A 26,479-nucleotide genomic window follows, 5' to 3' on the forward strand; every position below is an offset into this window, starting at 1 on the left:
AAAATTACTAAGTACAAGCAGGAAAACGAAAGCTTGAAACAGGGTACTGACGCTGTGAAACGTTACCTGATAGATTCAAAAGACTGAAGAGTCGTTAGATAGAGACAAGAGCAATTAAATATCATGTTTAACAACTATAGTGAGACGCGATCCAGTGACAGCCTACATCCTTGATAAACTGTTCGACGTGCACTGCTCTCTGGGGTTTTGTCCTCAAGACTGCTGGAGCTTAGACATGCACGTCCGCTGCAGCGCATGACAGTGTGTGTGTGTGGTCACGTGATAAGTGTTTTCAGCGGTATAGTGTGGAAGGAGGGCTTTGCAGAAATACTAGATGAAATGCCAGTGTGGATGTGGATGTATAAACAGGGCCTGGGTATGTATTTTTAGCGAGCGGTTTGCTGCTGCGATGAGGGCGGGCAGAGGATTGAGGTGCCGGCTCAGCATTGTGACATCTATCGGCCATCAGCGATGGACGATGGCATCGTCTATCAACCCCCAACCCTACTCTACAATTTAACTATGTTGACTTTTATTGACATTTTAGTAGTTTGGAATAATTAAATTTATAAGAAATCATATATATATATATATATATATATATATATATATATATATATATATATATATATATATATATATATATAGCTAAAAAAAAAAAATAATAAATATATATATATATATATATATATATATATATATATATATATATATATATATATATATATATATATATATATATATATATATATATATATATAAAATAAGTTTGCAAAATAAGAGATACTGGCAGTTTATTATGAGGTTTTTGAACCTTATTACACCAATCCAATCCAGGCAATATATCACTTTAAGCTATTGATAAAACGTGTTAAAACTCTTAAAATGTTAATAAAAGTCACTTTTTCTATTTTTTCATGGTTAGAGATGTTGCAAGAAAGATTTAGGTCCCATAATGCAAATATAAATGGGTTAAAATAAAAACATGAATCACAAAATACGGAAAACTGCTAATTTAGTCTGCTAGTTCAGTCACAAATTGTTTTAATGTGTTGGTAAACTCTTTCTTTATCTAAGGCCCTTTCACACTGAGTGAGATGACACGGTAGGGTGAAGTGAACTGCCATACAACTGATTTCAATCAAAACACAAAACGACTGATATATGAACAAATTCATAACTTAATGTGAGATACTGCCGATCACAACAATGCATTTTTGGTAGCCTGCCCACTACGATACTCATTCAGATCTTCTCTTTTGTTCACTACTTGGTATGTGTCTTGTAATTTGTTTCCATTTAAATTTAATCTCAATCCATGGCACAATATGCAACAGTAAATTAAGATAAATGTTGCGTCCCTATTCGCCTACTTACTACATCCTTATAGTATGTACTAGTGGTGAAACGGATCACATATCTCACAGTTCAGATCACATTATGGTTTATTTTGAGTTAAGAAATTATGGATCCATTTTTTTCGCATCAGCAAAAAGGGGAGGAGACAAATGTTGTTTGCTTTCCATTTATTACAAAAACAGTAGCCTACTGTAAGAAATGTTTGGTTTTAGCAAACATAACCTATAATTTTAATAAAAACATCATCAAGAAATAACCAGCTGAATAACAAAATAAATATTCAATAGTGTGAAAAATGATCTTTGTAAAATGCTGATAATATTAAATGTATCAATTTTACGTTCTAATCTTATTTTATAATTGTAACAACATTACATCTTATTTATTGTTTCATCTCATTTTCAATAAATGATTCAATAGTCAATTATTCAATCATTTTTGAAGAATTATTCAGCCACATTTTTAATGGCTGGTTGTTGCCACCTATTGATGAAATAATGTAATTGCTGCAACTTTCAGTTTGAGCGTCAAGTTGCATTAAACTGCAATTTTAGTCTTTAACACAACGTTTCCCGCCATACAGGCAAGACAAAATGTTTTCATACATGCAATTTGAATGATGCAGAAGGCGATCTCTTAAATTTAGAATGAATCTAAGTTAAACAAAAACAATATATAAATCTGGTGGTCACGTGCATGCCAAGCCATGGGTCACGATACGTTCAACTGTGATCGGTGACACCCCATATGCACTTTTTGTTGTGGGGAGAAAAAGCAAGCTACTTCATTATTGGACTGTTCTGTTGCTTAGTTACGAGCCTTGTCAATTATCTTGTCACATCGGCCACATTACTTTGATATTTCTTTTTTTTTTTTTTACCAAATTGAAGATACTGCAGCAAATTAACCCAGCTGATCACATCAATTCCAAACTAACTTAGTTTTTTTCTGAAATGATGTTACACTAGTCTGTTGTTTGATAATGCTTGAAATACATGTGGACCTTTAAGCAAACTTAATCGTACCCCTTGTATGTGTGCTGTCAGTCAGACTTATACTTGGCGCTGCACTTTGCAGTAGAGGACAGTCAATACACAGAGTAAACACGTTAAACTGTTTTAACAGAACAAAGCACATGCATGATAGATGTTTCTTAGATTATCTTGTAGAGCAAAGGAATAGTGGTTTGAACTGTGTGCATTGGCACAGAAAGAGCAAACGTGCAGTGTTGTTTGATAATGGATGAATGGGGCACAGATTGTACCTATAAACTTTAAATGAATTTATTAATCATTTGGTCTGACAAGTTAATGGTTTTGGTGTGTTTTATGTGTTTACAATTTTTTTTTTTTACATCCAACATAGATAACAAGCAGATGTTCAGATAATACTGTCTTTCACTTAACTTTTTACAATTTTAATTTACCTTAAATCATTTAGGGAAGCTATTTCTTATTTTAATGTAGTTGATTATTTACATAGGGGATGTTATTAAGCTTGTGTTGAACTAAAATCACTGACATTGTCCTGTACAGTATAAACAATTGTAGTCATAGTGTTGTTCAAAATGTTATCATTATCAAAATATGGTAAAAAAAAATAACAAAGGCAATAATAATTGGGACATTTTATGTCACAATTCTAACTTTTCTTGCATTTTTGTGTTTTCATCTTGAAATTCTGATTTTATTTCTCACATTTGTGAGATATAAACTCACAAATGCATGTTGTAGTCAAAATTGTGAAATATAAACGTGCAATTCTGACTTTTTTTTTCTCACTTTATAACACAATTGTTAATTATAAGAATATAAAATTGTGCGATATAAGGCTTAAGACTATATAGTGCAATTTTGTCTAAACAAACTAGAAAATGGGACATCATATTACACAATTCAGAGAAAAAATTCAGTTACTTTTTTTTTTTTTTACAGAAAGTGGCATGGCTTTACACAGATAAAAAAAAATGTTTTTAATGAGGAATAAAAAAAAGTATTAGGAAACTAAATGATTGTTTACAGGACATCAGTGTAAATATTTAAAAGTTTTAAGTTCTGAATTTTAGTTTCAGGTACAGATGACGTCTAAATGATCTCCTGTTGCGTCCCAATTCGCATACTTATACTACGCCTTAAAAGTATGTGCTTTTTTGTGAAGGAAAAATATACAAAGTGCATGTGGAAAGTGTTCATAGTGCTTCATATTTGCCACATTTTTTTATGTTACAGCCTTAATCCAAAATGGATTCAATTCATTTATTTCCTCAAAACTCTACACACAATGCCCCATAATGAAAATGTGAATTTTTTTTTAAATTGTTGCAAATTTATTAAAAATAACAAAACCTGAAAAATCACATGTACATAAGTGAGTGTTGGAATAAGACTGTAACATAAAAAAATTCAAAAAGTGAAGCGCCATGAATGCTTTCCGGATGCCCTGTACTTTTGAGTGTGTAGCAGAAAAGTATGCAAGCTTTGGGACATACTATTTCCACAGATTGTTATGTTGCTTAGTTATGAGCCCTGTCAATCATCCACACATCAACCACATTTCTGTTATATTTAATTACCGACCTGATTGGAGAAGCAGCTGCAGGATAATCTGCCATTCACGGGTCTTTTATGTAGAGAAATCACCTCAGGTCTTTGGATAACTATGCATTCAGAGATTTATGTCAAAACATATCTTGATAGAAGTTCAGTATTGTTGTTGAAGATGAAATATATTACATAAACATCATTTAATATGTTTTAAAGCAACTTTTTTTAGTTATTTTTAAATAATAAGCAAACAAATGGGCAAATTTAATGCAATACGGTTTGGTATATTTAACTTCAGCCCACAGCCCTCAATCAAGTTTGGTTTGTGGCCCTTCACAAGAAAACGTTTAGGCTTCAAAGCCTGTTTTTCAAAAGTTCTCTAAAGCATTGTTGCCATGTAAATGAATGGACAAAATGTATTTACATTGTTGTCGTACTGTACATCATGTAAATCGGTATCATGTAAATCATCTCAGGTACATACTATGCTCCCATTGTTATTTCAATTTGCTTTCCCCTCGTCCGCCCCACACTCCCCCCATCAGTAGTAAGCATGCGATATGCTCTATGTCTATGCAGAGAGAGAATGAAGGCCATGGAGGAGCAAATAGCCAGTCTGACTGGTCTTGTGCAGCACGCTCTCTTAAAGAGCCACAGCACTAACAGCAACAAGGAGCACTCCAGGTAAGCAGGGCAGCTTGGGTAATGTAGTTCTCAGAATATCACACCTGAATCATATAAGACAAGAAAATAGGAGGACTATGATGGATTAATGGTGGTGGTAAAAAAGTTGGTGGGTAAGATGACTACTAACTGTGCATGAACTAAATTGACTACTCATCTTCACTGTAACTGGTGTCTGTATTAATGGCAATGCCTGTGACACATAACAAAGACTAACTGTAAGTGTTTTGTAGCATGATAGACTGTGTGTGTGTATGTACTTTTAGTTATTTCATGTTCTTTTATATTTCCAGTGAGAAACCAGTGAAGTCTGGATCACCAGCTCACAGCACATCTAGCACAGGTAAATGATTTATTTTCATTAATTTATGATAGCGGATTAGTTAGTAACGGTATAGTTGGATTCAGAACGTTCAGCTGATGAATAATAAAACGCTCACAGCCAATCAGAATCCATGGAGTTGAGCATTTAAAGCAGCAAAAGACAAATCTGCATGATACACTTTGATTCAACTGAACAGTGTCAGGTGTGGATGCGAGTTATCGTTATATTTATATTTACCACTATTCATGTGAGTGAACAATTCATCCTATTAACTATTTCTAGTAAAAATAGTGTGTTAGATTATAGAATCAAGAAAGTGTAAACCTGTTACCTTGCTTTTTGTTATATTGTAGTATTATATATAATAGTATATATAATAGTTGTAATATTCAGGGGTGTAGCAGACATTTTAAAAGTAAGGGGACAGCTGTATGAAATTCAAATGTTTACATTTCTATAATTATTAATCACCTGTTTCTAAATGGTCTGTCTCTAAAAGTGAGGGGCATGTATCCCCCGGTTGCTACGCCCCTGGTAATATTAGTTAGTAAAATTGTATTCAGTGTATTCAAATGTACCAGTGTTTGGGAAAGTTACTTTTGAAAGTAATGCATTACAATTTTGAATTACTCCCACAAAAAAGTAACTACTTGCATTACTTAGTTACTTTTTATGGAAAGTAATGCGGTATGTAAGTAATGCGGAGTTACTTTTGCAAATTTTCCTTGCCATGCTGAGGTTTGATCTCTTTCAGAACTTGCAGGTGTTTTTTCACCTTTTTATAGAGAAGCTCTGCATTTAACACCCACCTATATAACCCACACCTTCATTTTCCTTTAAGAAATGTATCATAAAATTATATTTTGAGAACTTTCTGAGCCCAGAGCTATACATGCTGTATATACAGATTAATGAAAGCATGTTAAGTAATGTGTTTTCTTCTAAAAAATGCAATAAAGCCTAAGAGTACTAATATGATATAATTTATTTTAAGGCAAAAACAGATTTTAAACCTTTAAAATGTTTAATAACAAAATGAACAATAAGACAATAAAAAAATCCCCAAATCAAAATAAATCTTTGAGCTTTATACATTGAATAAATTCCTCCTCGTGGCCTTAACAAATGTGTAAATCGTTTCCCAAAAGAGAAAAGATCTTACTATATTACAAAACGTAGTCGCTTCTACAGTAGACAGTGGCTACATCTCCTCAACAATAAAAGCAAGAACCTTTTTTTTTTTGTTTAGTTGAATTAATTGTTTTATCTGGAGAACATGAACTGATGTCAATCATTTGTTGTTTAGCTGGAGGTGGGGTGCTGGTGTGGTGCTTTGCATCCAGTTTTCAGGGCATCCGCGGGGTCTTAAAATGTATAAAAGTTGATAAATCAATTATGAGAAAATGAAGGCCTTTAAAAGGTATTGAAAAGTATTTTTTACGTGTTTTTACGAGATCTTAAGTTTTGTTAAAGCGTTGTCCAAAGTGTTTGACTCCAAAAAAGCATAAATGCATTTATTTTCCTCCTAATATTAACAACGGAGTGCTCGATCTACGCGATTGGTTCGGGCCAGGGCGCATCTGGCCAAGCACCTCCGTCCAGGTGATGTCACATAATTTGCGAGAAACGCAGGAAAGAGATGTGATGCTGTCCACATGTAGCAAAACCATAGAGCGAAACAGACGGATAAATGGAAAAATGAAGGTTTGCGTACTCCTGGTTGGAGAAAGACGAGTTTAAACAGTGGCTGAAGCCTGTCACTGAAAGCAAACTGGTTATGTATTCTTTTAAGCTTTGTTTTTTCCGAGCTGATCTAAGTTCTGTTGTATGGTTGTGCTCCATTGATTTATTTAACTACAACTATTTATTAACAACTGTTTATTAAGTTAAAGGTTTGATACTGATTAGAACTTGAAGTGGCGATGAGGTCTTAAAATATTCTGAGAAGGTCTTTAAAACGTCTTAAAAAGCCATTGTAATTCCCTTTTAGGATGCCTGCATATACCCTGAGTTTTGTTTGTTTTTCTGATGTCGTGCATAGGGTTGTACGATTAATCGAAATTGAATTGCAATTTGAAACGTTGAGATTAGCTAAATCGCAAGAGGTTGTGATCTGAAATATATATTTATTATTTAATTTCCCCCGCCCAGAGCAAATGTGTGACTGCCGTCTCTGTGTGACAGTCTTACTAGCCAATTGAGTGAGCACACTTTCGTTCTGCCCAATCAGAATTGCACAACCGAACTACGCGGAATGCCCACAATAAAAAAAACAAACTGATAGGAAAGCGCAGACAAGTGGGATGATGGCGTCTGCTGCTTCAGAAGCATTAATAGAAGAAGCTACGATACAGAATATTGAGCTGAAGCTTGACTATAAATTAAATCACAAATCAAATCAAAATCGTTAAACAGATCACACTTTGTTGTTTTTTCCAAATCGCAGAGCCCTAGTCGTGCTTCTTGCAGTTGTCAAGAGTTTTACTTACACATAATCTACGCTTAACAACAATCCACTTCTTTTGTTCGATGAGTTTAAAATAACAAGAATCCATTGCAAAAATGTAAGTCTCCGGCCTGCCATTGTTTCTGTTTCTGGCTGTCTGTAGTGATGACAGACGATTCGCAGTGATGACAGATGAATGAATCGTTTTTAACCAGATCTTCTTAGTGAAAAGGTCGAACCAGTTCATTAAATTGAATGGAGTTGTTGTAAAATGGTTTGTGTCTTTAATACTACCATAACAGATACTCCCTCTGACTCGAAATAAACCCATATCCTGAGTTATTCAGTTACTTGAACAGTACACTCACTCATCTGCTGTGAAAAATGTTGACCTGATGATGAGTGCGAGCCGACTGTCTGTTCCCTCGCAGCACGCTCTCTCATTGAGTGTGATTCCACCTGACTAATATATTTTGTAAAAGCCAATTAAGCAAGGTGAAAGTAAAAGTAACTCAAATAATATTACTTATTTTTACAAGTTATGCATTACTTTACCTGTTACTTTGGAAAAATAATATTATTACATAACACGCGTTACTTATAACGCTTTACCCCCAACACTGTTCACGACTATACATAAAGAGTAGAATAGAGAATAATATAACAATAAAATATCAATTAGTAACATCAAGCATGTTTTTAATGTTTAATGGGGGGCAGCCATGGCCTAATGGTTAGAGAGTTGGCCTAATGGTTAGAGAGTTGGACTTGGGATCCAAATGTCACAAGTTCAAGTCCTGGCAACAGCAGAGAATGTTGGTGGGGAGGTGAATAACATACCACCTTAATACCATGGCTGAGGTGATTCCCTTGAGCAATTACACATTCTGGAGAGCTATCATAATGTTTGAACCTTTGGACTACACCTTCCACAGAATATTTAAATCTATATAAATATATTTGGATCATTTCATTTAATAATTGCTATCGGGATGTGTGATGAGACTTTCAACCAGCAAAACGAAAATGATTTCTGAAGACCTTTTCACATTTAAGTATGTTTTAAATGTGTCTATGTATGGTGGCTTTTATGGCAGCAGTTAATCTAATGCAGTGGCTGTTGTGCTTCCCAACAATCTGATCTCTCCCACTCATCTGTCACTCAGAAATGCAGCCTGTCACATTTTCTCCCACTTTCTTCACGCTGACACAATCACAGAGAGTGAGTCCCTTTGATAGCAACAGCCACAAAAGAACAAACATGTCTACATGTTTGTTTGTGCACCCACATAAATATGCACTTTTGCAAGAAGCTGACCTGAATGGCTTTGTTTTGTTTATCAGTTATGCTTTGTGGAGTTTGAAATCTGGTCTTGCCAAGTGTTCTTGTCAAATATGGGCATAACAAGTAATACTTTAATGGCAAAATATGTACTTTTTACAATACTTGCCCACTGAAGCTATGCAGGGCTGTGCCTGGTTAATACCTGGATGGGAGACCACGTGGGAAACCTAGATTGATGCTGGAAGAGGTGTTGGTCAAGCAGGGGGTGCTCACCCTGCGGTTTGTGTGGGTCATATAGCCCCAGTATGGGTCATATAGCCCCAGATGGGGACTTTTTACAGTTCAGTAAGAAATGTCTTTTGGATGAGATGTTAAACTGATGTCCTGATTCTCTGTGGTTGTTAAAAATCCCAGGATTACATTGTAAGGTGTAAGGTGCAATGTAAGGTGCTCCATAGGGCTCATTTAACCAATGCCAAATTAGCAAAAAAAAAAAAATGATCACACTTTATTTTGATTGTCCGTTTGTTGAATTTAACTAATTCTCATTAGATTAAACTGTTAGGTTAGGGTTAGGATTAGTGTAAGTTTACATGTACTTGCAAAGTTTCTTATAGTCAGTTTAATGTCTGTTAAGGAGCAGTATCAACAGATATTAAGCAGACAGTCTACTAATACTCAAATGGGCCATCAAATTAAGGTGTTACCAGAAAACTCAACAGAAAAACTCCAGTCTCCTGCTAACCATCTCTATATGTTCTGGAGTTCTGTCACTGGAGGTCACTGGACCTCAACTGACAAATTTCTGGTTCAGTGTTTTTGATACACCTCATAATGTTATTGACATAAATCTAGACCCTAACCCCTTGACAGCCCTTTTTGGTATGTCAGAGAGAGTTGACTTGACTGTTGCATCTCTCCAGGTTATTGCTTTTTCTACTCTTTTAGCTAGACGACACTTATCAAATGGAAACAGATACTTCCTCCATGTGGATCTGAGAAATCTGTAGCTGCATAAAACTTAAGTTAAGACGCTTACTTCTCAAATCTTTTTACAAGACCAGGAACCCTGTTTTAGACTAAATCAAAGGCTTACTGTGTTCAGTTGATATCTGCTCTAATACCCAGTAAACTGGACAGAAGAAATATTGACTCCTTAACGCAAACTTTTTCTTTTTTTACTCTTTTATTGTAAACTTGCTCAATTATAATTAAATATATATATGTATTTTTATTATTATTTAACTTTTCTTTTTTTTATTTATTTTTCTCTTTTTTTCCTAGAGGATATGTTTGTTTTTAATTCATAAATTTTTTTTGTTTTATTTTGAGACAGTCTGTAATATTTCCTATGTTGTATAGTATACTACTATGTTTGGTCTTGTTAAACACCAATAAAATAATAAAATAAAAAAGGTAAATCCCAGGATATCCTTCAAAAAAGAGTAGGGATGCATCCCCAGTATCATGGCCAAATTTGAGTACTTAGGAAAGCGCTATATGCAGTATATGTAAGGAATTATTATAATTATTAATAAAAAATACATATAAAAAAATAAAACACTAGAGCACAGTTATACACTATAAAATGCTGGGTTCCTCACAATTCCTTTTTGTTGTCTCAACACAAATAAATTAAGTTAACTTAATTGATTTTACAATTTTAAGTGCATTGAACATAAAACAATTAAGTTGTCTTCAAAAAAACTCAGGAATTGTGTTGATTTCGCTCATTTTAAATAAGTATAGTTTGAACAAGCAGCAAAAAATATATAATTTTTTTGAGTGTATATTTTGCTGACTTTTGAATTGATATGATCTAAAAAGGATATTCAAATCCAGAACAATAAGCAGTTTTTAATAGTGACACTGACGATGTCCTGTGCTCCCATTCTTATGACATCATACACTTGATTTTGAGTTTGGTTTGACAGAAAACAGGAAACCAAGCAGAGTTGAATTATAACAACCTTAAAATGTATTTAATAGGATAAAACAGTGCTGGTTCTTCCTCAATGACGATGGCTGTTTGTTTCTTTGTTTTTAGGAGGCTCTCCAGTATTAGCACCAAAAATTGTTGCTGCTGCTTCTCCTGAGCGTAGCCCTGCCCCCACACCACCTTTAGGACCCGCCCCCTTGCATGTTAACCTTCATCTGTTCAGGAAGAATGTCTCTGAGCTCCGCCTCCAACTACAACATATGAGACAACTACAGGTAAAAAACAATTCCAATCAGTATCATGTGAAATATGAATTTATAATATGCAATTAGTCTTAGGATATGTTTACATAACAATGGTGTATTGAAATGAATAATAATAAAAAAACATTGCATATAGATGAAAACATTGTCAAATAACCCCTGTTTACAGAGATGAGTAAAAACCACACACAAAAATGCTGTATAAGGGAAAATAGGCCAGGGCTGCATTTCCCGAAACCTTCTTAAGGCTACTTCATTCTTATATGCTCTGTGTCCATGCGCATGGTCTAACAGAGCTGTGCTTGTTCTCTTAAAGAGTTATGGGTGTATTTTGAGCATAACTTGCATTAAACCAATCAGAGTCTAATCTCCCATTCCCTTTAAAAGTCAGTTGCATCGTGCCATGGCACATTTGATATTTACATGGTGGAGTTTTTATAAGTGGAGAAACTGAGCGCTTCACCAGTGAGAAAACAGTTAAACAGACCAGCGTGAGAATAAAGAACGGGTCTCCTCCATTCTGCCTCTTTACTTTCTCTTTACTTTACTTTTAGTCTTTACTTTACTCCTTTACTTTCGTGGAGTAAGGATACAATGTTGTACGCACTCCAGTGAAGACATCTATTAGCCTACATATTTAATTTAGTTTGTTAAGCGCAAATATTAGTTTTTAAACTATTTTATAACTATAACTATTTTTTAATTATTTTTAAATTCAGTTCTAATTTTCAGCAAACAAATAATTGAGCAGATAATAATAAAGTGTGGTCAAAAAACTGAGTTATATTGAAACACACGCCCTATTCTAATGCCCCTCTCCAAAACCCAACAGGTGGACAAATGTAAACTTATAAATAACCTATAAATATGCGTATAATAAATAATACAGCTAATAATAATAACATTATACAAATGAATAAACTGAAAAAGCCCCCCGAGATAAAGCATGGAGGTAGTGGTTTTTATATTTATGTGGAAAATAATTATTTTTGTAACATTTTAATCCTTAAATTTTTTTCACATGCAAAGATATTTGTGTATCGCTGGACATCCTGTGTGTATTAAGCGTTTGGACTTATATAGGCACATATATAACACGCTCTGCGCTGTACTTTAAACTAGCTTTTAGTTGGTCAATGGTCAATTTTAGTTCCTCAAAATAGCAACGCACCAACAATGTGCCTTAACACACCTCCTTTTTAGACCAGCACACCCATGAGTCCACAAAGTGGCGCGCAAATGGATTTGGTATTTAAACAACGTGATGCAAAACGTATTGCACCGGGAGCAATGATAGGGCACTTAAAATTGTAATATACCCAGGGTTTAATTAGGCTAATTGAAGAGTTGTCCTGCAAAGAATAAGGTTACCATTACCATCACACTGATGATTATTAGGCTTCATAGTCTAAATGTACTGCTTTTGATTGGAAAATTTGCAGCAGTACAGCACTAAATCAAAAGACAGCACCTCTGCATTCATTTGTGCATATATCGCCATTCATATGTGCATATTTAATCAGAGAAAAGTGTAGTTCTCTGGCTACCATGACAGAAGCTGAAATAATTAATAATAATAATAATAAAATAATAATACTAATAATAATAGCTTTTAGATATTGCTAGTCTAACTTTGTTGAGACAAACATAATGGAGATCAGCCTTAAAATTGACCACCCTCAGCCTTGAAATTCCTTAAAATTCAGCTTCTTACGACCTCTTCCTCTATCTTTTTTTCCTCTGCATACAGTATTTGTTTCACGTGTTGCTTTTTGTGGGATCAATGTAAATCTTTTTGCCATGAACACATATTTTACAGTGTTTAAAAAAAACATTTTGTATTTTTTTTGCAAACAGAATGCAAAATATTTCAATAAAACTTCAGACTATTTTAATTCACACAATATAAAAATTAATTTAAATGTATTAAAATAGAAAACAATGATTTTAAATGGCATTGTCCTTTTAATTAACTAAATGCTTCCTATGTGAGCGTGACAGACTTAGAAAAATATAGAAAAATCCCACCAACCCCAAACTTTTCAACAATAATTGATCTTAAATTCAATGCTTGTGTGTTTTTAGCTTCAGAATCAGGAGTGTGTACGTGCTCAGATAAAGAGAGCAGAACAGGAGATCAGTGTGAAACTGACTGAAATGCTGAGACGACAGGATGATCCGACACAGAAACAGAGGATGCTTGTGGAGGAAGAGAGACACCGATATCTCAACATGCAGGAAAGAGTTCTCACACAGCTGGGGTATGACACACACACACACACACACACACACACACACACACACACACACACACACACACACACACTTGGGAACCTGAAAATGCACTTGTGGCCAAACAAATGCCTTTTATTCTCAATCGTTCCTCATGCGATTCATTACTGCCCCTCTTTTAACCCATTATACCCCCATAATTAAATCCCGCTTCAATTTAGCTGGTTAACAAGCCTGATCTCCAGACAGCTTTAAACATGCAAAACTGAACTCACTGGGAATTAACGCTAGTCAGAGATCAGGAGAGGCATTAACACTCTGTTTTTCTTGGTTTTGCGCCATGTGCCCAGTCAGCAGAGGTTTCTGGGTGCCTGTGTGCTGTGAAACATTGAGCCAACAAGGACAGTTTGACTTTTACACGTGTGGCGACTGAGGACTGTGACATTAAGTCAGCTTTTTGTTTTGTTATGAAGGTAGAACATTAGCAAATTGATTCATAGTGCGTAGTCCCTTTATTAATCTGGGGTCACCACAGCGGAATGAACCGCCAACTTATCCAGCACGTTTTTCACAGCGGATGCCCCTCCAGCTGCAACCCATCTCTGGGAAACATCCATACACACTCATTCACACTCATACACTGCGGACAATTTAGCCTACCCAATTCACCTGAAGCGCATGTCTTTAGACTGTGGGGGAAACCAGAGCACCCAGAGGATACCCACACGAACGCAGGGAGAACATGCAAACTCCACACAGAAACGCCAACTGACCCACCTGAGGCTCGAACCAGTGACCTTTTTGCTGTGAGGTGACAGCACTACCTACTGCGCCACTGCGTAGCCCCACAAAATGCCATGAATGATGGAAAATCTTATGGTAGGGTAAAAAGGGATGAACCCTGGGTCACCTCAGTTTCTGACGGTTCATCTGACAGTGATCCAGAGCCTCTAAAAGTGTTAGTGTTCAAATTCTAGTGTTAAAGCTACCAGCATATTGGCAATAATATGAGAAAGGCCACCCTGACCAAGGCAGATTTTATTACAAGGAGGAAAAGAGCTGCACGTATTTTAAATAATCCAATGTTTTCTCACAGCAAAATATTTAAATAGCCCTTTTTCACCATGTAATATAGTCTGCTTTGATTTTATATATATATATATATATATATATATATATATATATATATATATATATATATATATATATATATATATATGAATATATTCAACAAGGTACTGGAGATGTTCCTAAGAGATTTTGGTCCATATTGACATGATAGCATCACGCAGTTGCTGCATATTTGTCGGCTGCACATCTATGATGCAAATCTCCCATTTCACCACATCCCAAAGGTGCTCTATTGGATTGAGATCTGGTGACTTTAGAGGCCATTTGAGTACACTGAACTCATTATCATGTTCAAGAAACCAGTCTGAGATGATTTGCGCTTTATGACTTGGCGCGTTATCCTGCTGGAAGTAGCCATCAAAAGATGAGTACACTATGATCATTAAGGAATGGACAAAGTCAGCAACAATACTCAGGTAGGCTGTGGCGTTGACACGATGCTTATTTGGTACTAATGGGCCCAAAGTAGCCAAGAAAATATCCCCCACACCATTACACCACCACCACCATCAGCCTGAACCGTTGATACAAGGCAGGATGGATCCATGCTGTCATGTTGTTGTTGCCAAATTTTGACTTTACAATCAGAATGTCACAGCAGAAATCGACACTCATCAGACCAGGCAATGTTTTTCCAATTTTCTATTGTCCAATTTTGGTGAGCCTGTGTGAATTGTAGCCTCAGTTTCCTATTCTTAGCTGACAGGATTGGCACCAGGTGTGGTCTTCTGCTGCTGTAGCCCATCCACCTCAAGGTTGGATGTGTTGTGCATTCAGAGATGCTCTTCTGCATACTTGGGTTGTGATGAGTGGTTTTTTGAGTTATTGTTGCCTTTCTATCAGCTGGAACCAGTCTGGCCATTCTCCTCTGACCTCTGGCATCAACAAGGCATTTGCGCCCTCAGAACTGCTGCTCACTGGACATTTTCTCTTTTTTGGACCATCCTCTGTAAACCCTAGAGATGGTTGTGTGTGAAAATCTCAGAAGATCAGCAGTTTCTGAAATACTTAGACCAGCCCATCTGGCACCAACAACCATGCCACGTTCAAAGTCACTTAAATCACCTTCTTCCCCATGCTGATGCTCGGTTTGGACTGCAGCAGATCATCTTGACTAAATGTCTACATGCCTAAATGCATTAAGTTGCTGCCATGTGACTGGCTGATTAGAAATTTGCGTTAATGAGCAGTTGGACAGGTATACCTAATAAAGTGGCCGGATATATTTACATAAGATAAAAAATGTTTATCAGGATAGCATAGTGTGCACCATACACAAGTGCTGCCACAAAATCATTGGTTATTTTGTGCTAAAATAAAACACGGTTGTCATCTGACTTGCCTGATTAACCCGCTCAAGATTTTAAATTGCAATTTAAGCTGAATACTTTATTAAGAAATTAAAACTATTGCGTTTAAAATGGTGTTGATTTTAAACAGCACAAGAATAAACAGCAAATCTAATTTCTGTGAACATTTACTCACACTCATAATGTTTCAAATCTATGAGAGTTTCTTTCTTCAACTAAAGAGAAACTTGAAGAATGCTAACAATCATATAGTTTCTGCTTCCCTTGACCTTTTCTTACTGTTGATGTAAGTCATGAACTGCAGTTGTATTGTGACAAACATTTTAAAATCCTTAGAAAACGTGTTATGTATTTAGCAGAGGAAAGAGGTTGTACAAGTTTGGAACAACTCAAGGACTTTGACAAAACAGTTTTAAAACAGGCAGCCTTCAGGGCCTTGCAATATTGAGATAAAAAGGCTAAGAACCAATAATTTATATACACATAATGTAGCAAAAGAAAAGTGGCTGTAATGTAATATTTCTCAGTAACTCACCCTCAGGTACATACGGTTTTCTTAATCTAATTTTAGCAAGCAAGATCACAAGATGATCATGTCAGAAGCAAAAAGTGAAACCTGCACTGCCCTCTGCTGCCACATCTCTGCAGTTTCAATATATTTATACACTGAATCAAATATGGAAGGAAATCAAGCAGTTCCAAACATTTACGAGCCACGTTTTTCCTGTTGAACAGAAAAGAAGATATTTTGAAGAATGTTATAAACCTGTAGCCATTAAAAATCATAGTAGGGAAAGTAATATCTAGTATCTGGCTGCCAGTTTCCAACAAATGAAAGAAAAGTCAAATAGGTTTGGTACAAGTAAATGATGCCAGATATTTCATTTTTGGGTGAACTATAGCTTTACACTTGCATTGTGACTGAAACATGAATTCATCTGGATGGACTGCATGACTCATATATGGAAATATGAATGTTGTAAATATATATATAAATATAAAAAAATATATATATATATATATATTTGTGTGAAGGGATCTGGAGCAGTTTGTGGAGTCTCTGAGGACTGACTCAGGTCCTGCTGCGTCTCAGAAAGCAGTGACGCTGAAGGAGGTTGAGGATGGGGCTGTCAGCCTAAGGAAGGTGGGAGAAAACCTGGCTGGACTCAAAGGTACCAAAACTAATTTCAAATATCAGACTATGGGCTTACGGTATCATACACCAGGTATAATGTGGCGTCATTTGTTTGTTTAAATACAGCTCATATCAATTGTTTGCAACCACTTACTTTAAAAATGTAGTAAATCCAGTGAATTATTAATTCAATAATTTTTCAGTGTATTTTGACATTTAACTAGTAAATTAATTTGCACCCATCTGTGTGTCCATGGGCGTTCTGGTCTAAATATCTTTTCCCAACAGGGAAAACCAGCAACAATGTATGATTATATGGTGTCATGGATTTGCAATCAAAAAATGTCATTATAATAAAAGGGGAAAAACAGCCACAAACATAATGAAAGGGTAGTCAATTTGCCCAGGGTGTACAGTATTGTTGAATTTTTGAAAAAAAATCCCAGAATAAGTAACAAAATAAGATTTGTCACCAAAAATCATTCCAGTTGCTGAAACAGTGAAATTTGTGGCCAAATTAAGATTCAGAATCACCCCAGTGTGGATGAAAACATCCCCAACAACACATAAGGGTTAAAACAACTGAAATAGATAACACTGTTGACCAACTAAAAGCTGCTCTAAAGTCAGTGGCTTAATTTTTTTATATTATTATTTAAAGAGCGCATTGATGATACAGTATGTGCCTATAGGTGGGTATACACTTTGCTTATTAAACACACAGGGATACACAAACATCTTTAGATATGAAAATTGAGATGGTCTGCTCGCGTACTTTAACCTCGCACATGATCAATGTCCTTCCTTGAGTTTTTCTACTTACAAAGTCCACCATGTAAATAATGAACGCACCATGGCACAACCCCAATTTGCTCTTAAAGGAAACTGGAGATGAGACTCTTGATTGGTTTAATGCACGCTGCCAAAACATAGCCATAACTCACTGAGAGATTAAGGACAACCGTTTTAGATCATGCACTGACTGTTTTGCTTGTCCTTAAAATAGAAAAATAGACTCACACACACTAAGTGGGCATGTGCCATGCTTAGATCATCAAGATAAAGCTCAGAGTATTTGATATAATAACTGGTTGGTAATAATCTAAGTGTCACTAATGATTTAACATACTTCATTTAATGTATTCATGATGTCTTGAACTTGAAATTGATGTTGTGGAATTGAGATATAGATGCAATAAGCAATAAGATTAACATTATTCACATGTTTTTATAATAATAATAATAATAATAATAATAATAATAATAATAATAATAATAATAATAATAAAACGTGACAGAAGTAAATTCAGTTGATCATTTAAATGTATTAGTTAAATTTATCAGCATACTAAGCTGCTTTAAGGTCTCTTGAAATTAAAAAAAAAAAGTTAGTTTTGAGGACATCTGTATGTTAGTGTGCTCCAACAGTGACAAAATTCCCATTTAAAACCAATATAAACATGTAAAGCTTGCAGTTTGTCTAAATCATACTGTAGGTCTCAAATACTGTAGGTTAAAAAAATATATATATATATATATATATATATATATATATATATATATATATATATATATATATATATATATATATATATATATATATATATATATATATATATATATATATATATATATAAAACATCAGTTGAAGTCAGAATTGTTAGGTCCGCTGAATTATTAGCCCCCCTGTTTATTTTCTTCCCAATTTTTGTTTAACCGAGAGAAGATTTTTTTCAACACATTTCTAATCATAATAGTTTTAATAACTCATTTCTAATAACTGAATTATTTTATCTTTGCCATGATGACAGTAAATAATATTTGTCTAGATATTTTTCAAGACACTTCTATACAGCTTAAAGTCACATTTAAGGGCTTAACTAGGTTAATTAGGTTAACTAGGCAGGTTAGGGTAATTAGGCAAGTTATTGTATAATGATGGTTTGTTCTGTAGACAGTTGGAAAAAATACCTTAAAGGGGCTAATAATTTTGACCTTAAAACGATTCATAAAAAATGAAAAACTGCTTTTATTCTAGCCAAAATAAAACAACTGGACTTTCTCCAGAAGAAAAAATATTATCAGACATACTGTGAAGATTTCCTTGCTCTGTTAAACATAATTTGGGAAATATTTAAAACAGAAAAAATTCATAGGGGGCTAATAATTCTGCTACAGGACTTTGCTTTCTTATCATTTAGCATGTTTCAAAACAGGAAGTTTTATATTTTTTTCAGTTTTACACCTGCCCACACATGCATTATGCAACTTGCAAACATTTGTCAGCTGTGTACCTGAAGGTGTGAACTTCGATAGATCCACCATCATAATAAAGATGTTATCACAGCTTTCTAAGGTAGCAGATTTTAAAGCCTTTTAACTCTCTTCCTGAATACATGGGCTGAAGGGAAACCCCCAACATGGCACTTAAAGAAACATAAATGTAAACATTACACTCTGACCCAGTTTGACACTTCTTGCAGCAATAAAACAGCCCCTTTCTCCAAAATAAGTTCATATTTCACACCTCCAGGGAAGAAAAAGCCCACATTACTAAAATCAAACATTTTATGACGCAGACAAGTGTCAACAAGTTTAAATGTCAAGCAGTTTTCCAGCTAATGACGACAATCAGATTGGTAGCAAAACTTTTTTTTGTTTGTTTTTGCAGGAGAGTTTCCGGCTCTTCAATCCCGTATGCGGTCAGTGCTCAGGGTTGAAGTAGAGGCTGTAAAGTTCCTCAAAGAAGAGCCACACAAACTGGACAGCATGTTAAAGAGAGTCCGGACCCTCACAGACACACTCAGCAACCTTCGCAGGTACAAACAGAGAGAACGCTGACATTTTCAACCTTCATTTTTGGATGTAAAAAAATTAATACGACCTCACATTCCTCACAAGTCATATTTATCTCTATATCACATTTACAATGTCAGTTATGTCAAAGCAGTTATACATAAGTGAAGAAAAAGTAAATAAAAAGCCACAATATTTCAGATTATAGAACTTTTAAGTATATCAGGCGGGCAGGGGTGTAGTGGTAGAGCAGCAGTGTAGTTAGTACAAACTTGTGACAATCAAATGAACACACTGGCTCTAAAGCTTTTGTTCAACTTTTGTTTTCGTATCTGTAGCAAGCATTTTGACAGGAGTTTTGGCAAATCAGAACCACCAGACAACCAAATGCAAAAGCCAAAATGGTTTCTGTACCTGCAGCGCACACTTCTGATTCCACTTTGTTACACTTCCTGTGATCTTGTAAACCAAAGGATTTAAAAATCACAGGCTACCTGTTTTTTGTATTTCAGTTTTCAAAAAGATTTATGTTTGGGTTGGGTTTTTGGGTAGGGTTCAGCATATAATATACAAGTTGTCCTGTTAAAAAATCATTATGTCTGTGGGGAGTCTGTGTAAAGGCTGATTTTGGGGCCCGATCACACCCAACGCGTTTTTATGTTCCAAAAACTCGAGGCGCACCGCACTGCGCTTTTTATATCAGATGCGTATTGTGCATGAGTGTTGCTGTTGATATTAATATAATTTTACAATTTAATAATATTGTGATATTCAAGATTTATGAAGAAATACAGCTCTGGATAACTCAAAACAGCAACCACTGGTCTCTCCTCCATCTTCAAAAGTCTCCATAGTTGTCTTGACAATACAAACACTGCAGGCACCTCAACGGAAACCCCGCCTCTGCATTCGTTTGATTGGAGAATGAAAAAGATGCGACTGATGTAACACTCTTTCTCCACTCAGTTGACTTTTTTCAACTGCGAGTGCATGGTGCGCAATGCGAAGCGCAGCAGGCAGTTAAAACACGAGGCGTGCAGGGCGCATAAACAGCACGCAAAACGCTCCCGGGCGTTAGTAAATCATTCAAAAAAGGCTCCTCTCAACGCAAAAAGCACGTTCGGTGTGATCCGCCTCTTATACTTCTGCGTCAAGCGCATTCGGATGGTCCGATGCAGCCTTAAAGGTTCCAGACTAGTGAAAGTTTCAGTCTAGTATGCCGAGATAATGGGTTCGAATCGAGGACGATGCAGCTATAGATGTTAGTTTTTAAATGCTCTGTTCTTGTAACGTGTTTTGTTTTAACACTGGTCTGACATCTGAATGAACACTTTGTAAATAAATATGTCTTGTTTTGGTCATTAAAATGTAACATTATTAAATACATCAAGTCATAATTTCAGAGCATTTGTACAAGTCGGGATTCAAACTCAGGCCATCAGCAGCACAGTTACTCTCTGCACACACACAGTCCACGCGACCCTGTCAGTCAAACGTAGATTTGCCAGGTCTCGTAATGGTTCTGAAATGGCCGATGTGTTGAATCGCTTTAGTCACAAGACCTGGTGTATCAAAACAATTTAGTCACGTTACCTGGGTGTTTCGAATCACCTTGGTCATGTGACCTTAAAAAAACTTGTGCTTCGGGAGCTCGACACTATGTCAAAACGTCAGTTTCATGTCAGCCATCTCTAGCCCTATCAAGCGAGTGTTTACAAGTGTCATTCCCGTGAAAGAGCTCCAGATGAAAACTTTTGTTTTGTGTCTGCTTTATGATTTAAGTTGTTGCACGTCCGCCGGTTCCCGTCTCTGAATAAGCGTTTTAGCTACTTGTACATAAAGGTAATGTTCAGAAAAAACAAAACACCCATAAAGATACAGAGGAACATAACATAACCTACTGCCAGCTATTGCAGAGCAACACAAACAGCGCACGGAAGTATAAATGTGCGACTACGCATAAGGCAAGAACCATAGGTCATGACGATCGAGTATAAACCAGCAGTAAACCACATGTGTTTTTGTGTGTATGTGTATGCACTGGTTTTGGTGGTATACAAGGACAAAAAGTTGTATGACGACATGAGTGTGACCTAGATATTACAATGTTGAGGTGGTTTATAAGGACGTACCATGTGTCTTTATAATTCAAAACTGTTAAAAATCATACTTCAGGGGGTCTTTACACAAACAAAATGATACAATTCAATGAGGGTTGGGTTTTATTTATATTTCTTACTGTATAAAATATGTTACGCCCGTGAAGAGTCCTCCTAAACCACCAAAACAAGTGTTACATCAGTGAGGGGGCAGACACTTGGGCGGGGTTGGAGAGAGGGACACAATATACAGTCTGAACAGTATAAAAAGTCTTATGTCTAAGTAAATTCCATATAAAACATGAAAATGCAACGTGTGTGCTGCCTGAATCTATTCAATTGGTTCATGGATATTTGTAGTCTTCTTTTAAATACATGGTTCTAGAATTGCTATAGCAAAGCATCAAACGTAGTCACTCTCTAATATTTCCTCTTTCTTATTTTTCTCGTTTTAAGAAGAGAGAGGATAACTTTTGCACTTTCCTCCCCACAACATATTAATTAATACACATTGTGTTCATTTCTTTGTGGGACATCATTTTAGGATGAGAAATATGAATTTTTTTTTTTTAAAACACATACAAAAATTTTTACTCTGTGTGAATGCACCTACTTGGATTAGTTCGCCTCAAAAATAAGAATTCTGTGATTGAATACTCACCCTCAACTTCGTTTCAATCCCTTGAGTCCTTCGTTCATCTTCAAAACAGAAATTAAGATATTTTAGAAGAAATCAGAGAGCTCTCTCATTGTCCATAGACAGCAATGGTCCAGAGACATTCAAAGTATAGAAAAGGAACCAAAATCCCATTCAAAATATTGCATGTGATTCAACAGTAATCATACAAAGCTCTTAGATTATAAATTGTGTCCCAACTATAAGTTTGTTTTCCGAGAGTGAGAAATAATAACATGATTTTCATTTTTGGGTGAAGTAACTCTTTAAGAGATGAAGACAGTTAATACAAGATTACTGTTAATAAAAGATTTTATGACAAACTTTATAAACCTTTCGATTCTAGCCACGTATCCAAGCAGCAAGACCGTTGTGGAAATGAATATGCTGTTTCTGTTCTGCATCTCTCATTCATATCGTGATCATGCATGAGGAGAGATTCTGTATAGGTTTAGACAGTAGAGAGATGTGGAGCATCTGCTACTGGTCTTTTCTTTTCTCCTCTGTGTCAGACCTGATCACACTCAAGCTGACTGCTGCTCTATATGCACACCAGAATGTAATGAGTACTATTAGCACTTTAGAAAATAGTGCTATCTTTTAATGATATGATGCCAATGTACATGCAAAATTAAATTGAATTAAATTTCTAATGAAAGTATTTGTAGGGTGACAAAAGTGTCCTCCAATTCTAGATATGGCTATGCAGTGTATAACTATAAATAACTTCAGTTAAAGTAGTAGGGATTTTTTAAGCTTAAATGGTTGAAGCCATTTCAATTAAATTGCTAATTACTTTATTAATTTCAAATTTTTTATTTCAATATTTCATTTTTTTTAATTTTATGTCATTCATTTATTATTACAGAATTAAATCAAATTATTCTATCACATGATTTTTCTTTGTTTTTATATTTTTGCTTTACCTTATAATAAATGTACACTTACCGGCCACTTTACTAGTACCTGGTTAGACACATTTTTGCCTTCAGAACTGCCTTAATCCATCGTGGCATAGATTCAACAAGGTACTGGAAATATTCCTCTGGGATTTTGGTCCATATTGACATAATAGCATTACACAGTTGCTACAGACTTGTCAGCTGCACATCCATAATGTGAATCTCCCGTTCCACCACATCCCAAAGGTGCTCTATTGGATTGAGAACTGGTGACTGTGGAGACCATTTGAGTTCAGTGAACTCATTGTCATGTTCAAGAAACCAGTCTGAGATGATTCACGCTTTATGACATGGCATGTTATCCTGTTGGAAATAGCCATCAGAAGATGGGTATATTGTGGTTTCTGAAATACTCAGACTAGACTAACTTAAATCAACTTCTTCCTCATTCTAATGCTCGGTTTGAACTGCAGCAAATCGTCTTGACCATGTCTACATGCCTAAATGCATTGAGTCGCTGCAATGTGATGGGCTGATTAGAATTTTGTGTTACTGAGCAGTTGGACAGGTGTACCTAATAAAGTATCCAGTGAGTGTATATAACATATGTATTATATATTATTATATTATATACTATATAGAATATTTTCTATTCAAATATAATTAGACATTTTTGTTTGTTTTAAAATTGTAACATGTATGTTATTTTACATTTATTGTTAGTTTTTTTGTGTTTGATTTTAACTTTTAACTCACTAAGTTTGTTTAAAATAAAATACACCATAATCTTTTTACATTTATATTTTATTCTACATATGAAATATTACATTTAATTACATTATCGCATCCTATTTTGTTTCACATTTGTATTTATTTTATTGACATTGTAGTTTAAATGAAATCTGTTTGTTTTAAAGTGGAAAATAGCATCCGCTTCGAATGTTTGATGTCAATCACTCGATTAAATGGGCGTCATCAGTGGTTATTAACTGATAGATATGGGCCAGTAGTGGCCTTCTGCGCCTACTGGTAGGCTCAGAAGGCTGTTACTATCCATCCACATGGTTAATCAGCTATACTAATAGAGAAGTCACCAGATCCAGATCTGTTTTTAAATTACTGTGACGGTTGGGTTTAGGGTTGGGGTAGACGTTAATAAAAAACAATTAATGGAACTTTAATAAATAATATAAATAATTCTTGTTAACTTCCGGCCGCAGCCGTATGTAATCTATAGCTGATTAACCATGTAGATGGATGATAACAGTTGTCTGAGCCTACCAGTAGGCACAGAAAGCCCCTACTGGCCCATATCTATCAGTTGATAACCAATGATACACCCATTCAATCGAGTGGTAACATTCAAACCGGCTGTAAATATTGCATTCTTATTTCTATTTTTAAAAACCTCCACATCTGAGGAAATCAACATTGATTAGAATATTTCAGTACTTTAAAACACTGCAGATTATTCTTTTTTGCATGCCAAAACAAATGATAGAAATCATAAAAATAAGTATGTGCTTTTAAATAGTGTTTATGTTTTTTGTACATTAAAAAAATCTCATTAATTATTTTTGCAATTGATTTGTTCTCTAGGTGTGCCACTGATAACCTGCTAAAACCCACTGATCCTGTTTTATCAACACCTCCTGCCTCTGAAAAACCAGAACTCATTGAATCCCTCGAACCTGCACCGGTCACACCTCAGAGCTCCATCGTGAGGTCAGAGGTTATGACCTCAAACCCTGTGGTGATCCACCATGCTCAGGCCTCTCCAGTAGCATCACAACAATCCCAGCAATCAACAGCACCTTCACCCATCCCACCTGCCACACAGAGAAGAGAGTCTACACCGTCACCCACCAAACAGCTCAGAAAACCCTCACTGGAGCAAACACTAACACAAAACAACACCAGTAATGGAGTCTCTGCTAATGGCGTTCATGGCAAGGGTCCTTCTCCAAATCTGTTCATTGAGGAGATGCACGCCAGCCACAACAAGAACAAGAACAAGAACAGGGCTGTGTCCATAGAGGTGAATGTTTAAAAGTCAAATATGTTGTGGATTAGTTTCTAAATTGGACAAAAGTAGTTAGAGAAAATTGAATCAGGCTTTGTCACAAGACAGAACAAGACAGTCACAAAGCCCATTTTAGGTCTCAGTTTAACTCAAATTTGACCAATTGTGAATGTAGGTACTGAGTTTTCCTTTTGGATTGCAGAGTAATACACTATTAGCATACATTTCAATGTACACCGCAATACTGAGTGTTAAAGGGCCATACTGTGATAAGCACCTCTAGTTTGAAAAAAAAAAAAAATTTGGAAAGTGGGTGAGTCCAGCTTTGTTAAGGTTGAAAGGTCCAACAGCAAAAGAAGGAAGGGTTTGCATAAAAAGGGGAGTTTCATTACGTGCACAAACTTATTTTCACAGCGGCAACACAAACATAGACATGGGTAGATAGACAGTGATTCGGAGAAGAGAATGAACTGCGGATCCTGTGAGCTGTGTGAAAGCGGAGGATTTTCAGTCCATAATATTGTAGTGACATTACTGTGAACTTAGTTACTAAATCATTTGACTAAGGTATGTCTTTAAAAACTGAAAGAGTACTGTTGACGATACTAACTAGCTGTGCCGTCTGAATAAACATAAACAAAGAACACTGATCACACACTTACCAAATTCGTAGAGACAGGACAATTAACACCAACTGGAACTGCGTCTTTTTTAAAAGAAGACGAGTGGCATATCCGGATTTCACCATTTCCAGATTTGAAAAGCTCTGGGGTACAAAAATCTTCCTTACAAACTTTTTTTTGCGTGTTAGCAGACCACTGTAATTCACAAATGTGGTTTACTTGGTTGCGGCACATTTATAAATGCAACACTGACTGCCCATGTCTTCGAACAATTCTTCTACTTCTACTTGTTTGAATTACGGTTGGCAACACAACATGGTGTCTCCATAAACACTAACTGGTAAAAAGAGCCTTCGGAGCTATATCATGCATATTAAGGAAGTTGCATCTCATTCTCAATAGAGCATGCTGATTGGTTTGAAGTCTTTCTCATAAATTAATGCATTGATGATCTCATCACTGTGACGTAGCTTTAAAATTTCGAACGAATTTGCTCCAAACAACACAAAAACCAACCAATTTTTACTTGTTAGCTAAATATATGTGTCCTTAAGTGTTTTTAGCAACATGGCACATATTTATGACTGTCAACAGCTCAAAAAATGTATTTTGGTGTTTCATGAGCCTTTAAGATGGACGTAAACTATGGCCTATAGACAGACACACACAAAAGTATGTCATGGCATGTTTTCAGCTAAACTGACTGTC

General features: G+C 35.6%; 1 protein-coding gene across 12 annotated transcripts in view; it reads left to right on the forward strand.

Annotated features, from left to right (window-relative positions):
- si:ch211-285f17.1 (sickle tail protein homolog) overlaps positions 1-26,479 on the forward strand; it is a 301,601-nt gene that overhangs the window by 258,179 nt on the left and 16,943 nt on the right. For 11 of the 12 annotated variants that reach the window (XM_056450184.1, XM_056450187.1, XM_056450189.1 and 8 more), the window contains 7 exons: positions 4,482-4,586; positions 4,880-4,929; positions 10,690-10,856; positions 12,930-13,105; positions 16,553-16,689; positions 19,324-19,471; positions 24,725-25,163. In XM_056450184.1, the coding sequence (XP_056306159.1) occupies positions 4,482-4,586; positions 4,880-4,929; positions 10,690-10,856; positions 12,930-13,105; positions 16,553-16,689; positions 19,324-19,471; positions 24,725-25,163 (1,222 nt within the window). The remainder of the gene's footprint in view (positions 1-4,481; positions 4,587-4,879; positions 4,930-10,689; positions 10,857-12,929; positions 13,106-16,552; positions 16,690-19,323; positions 19,472-24,724; positions 25,164-26,479) is intronic. The other variant, XM_056450183.1, reaches the window with a different exon arrangement.

Source organism: Danio aesculapii, chromosome 24, assembly GCF_903798145.1.
Source record: "Danio aesculapii chromosome 24, fDanAes4.1, whole genome shotgun sequence".
Taxonomy (NCBI): domain Eukaryota; kingdom Metazoa; phylum Chordata; class Actinopteri; order Cypriniformes; family Danionidae; genus Danio; species Danio aesculapii.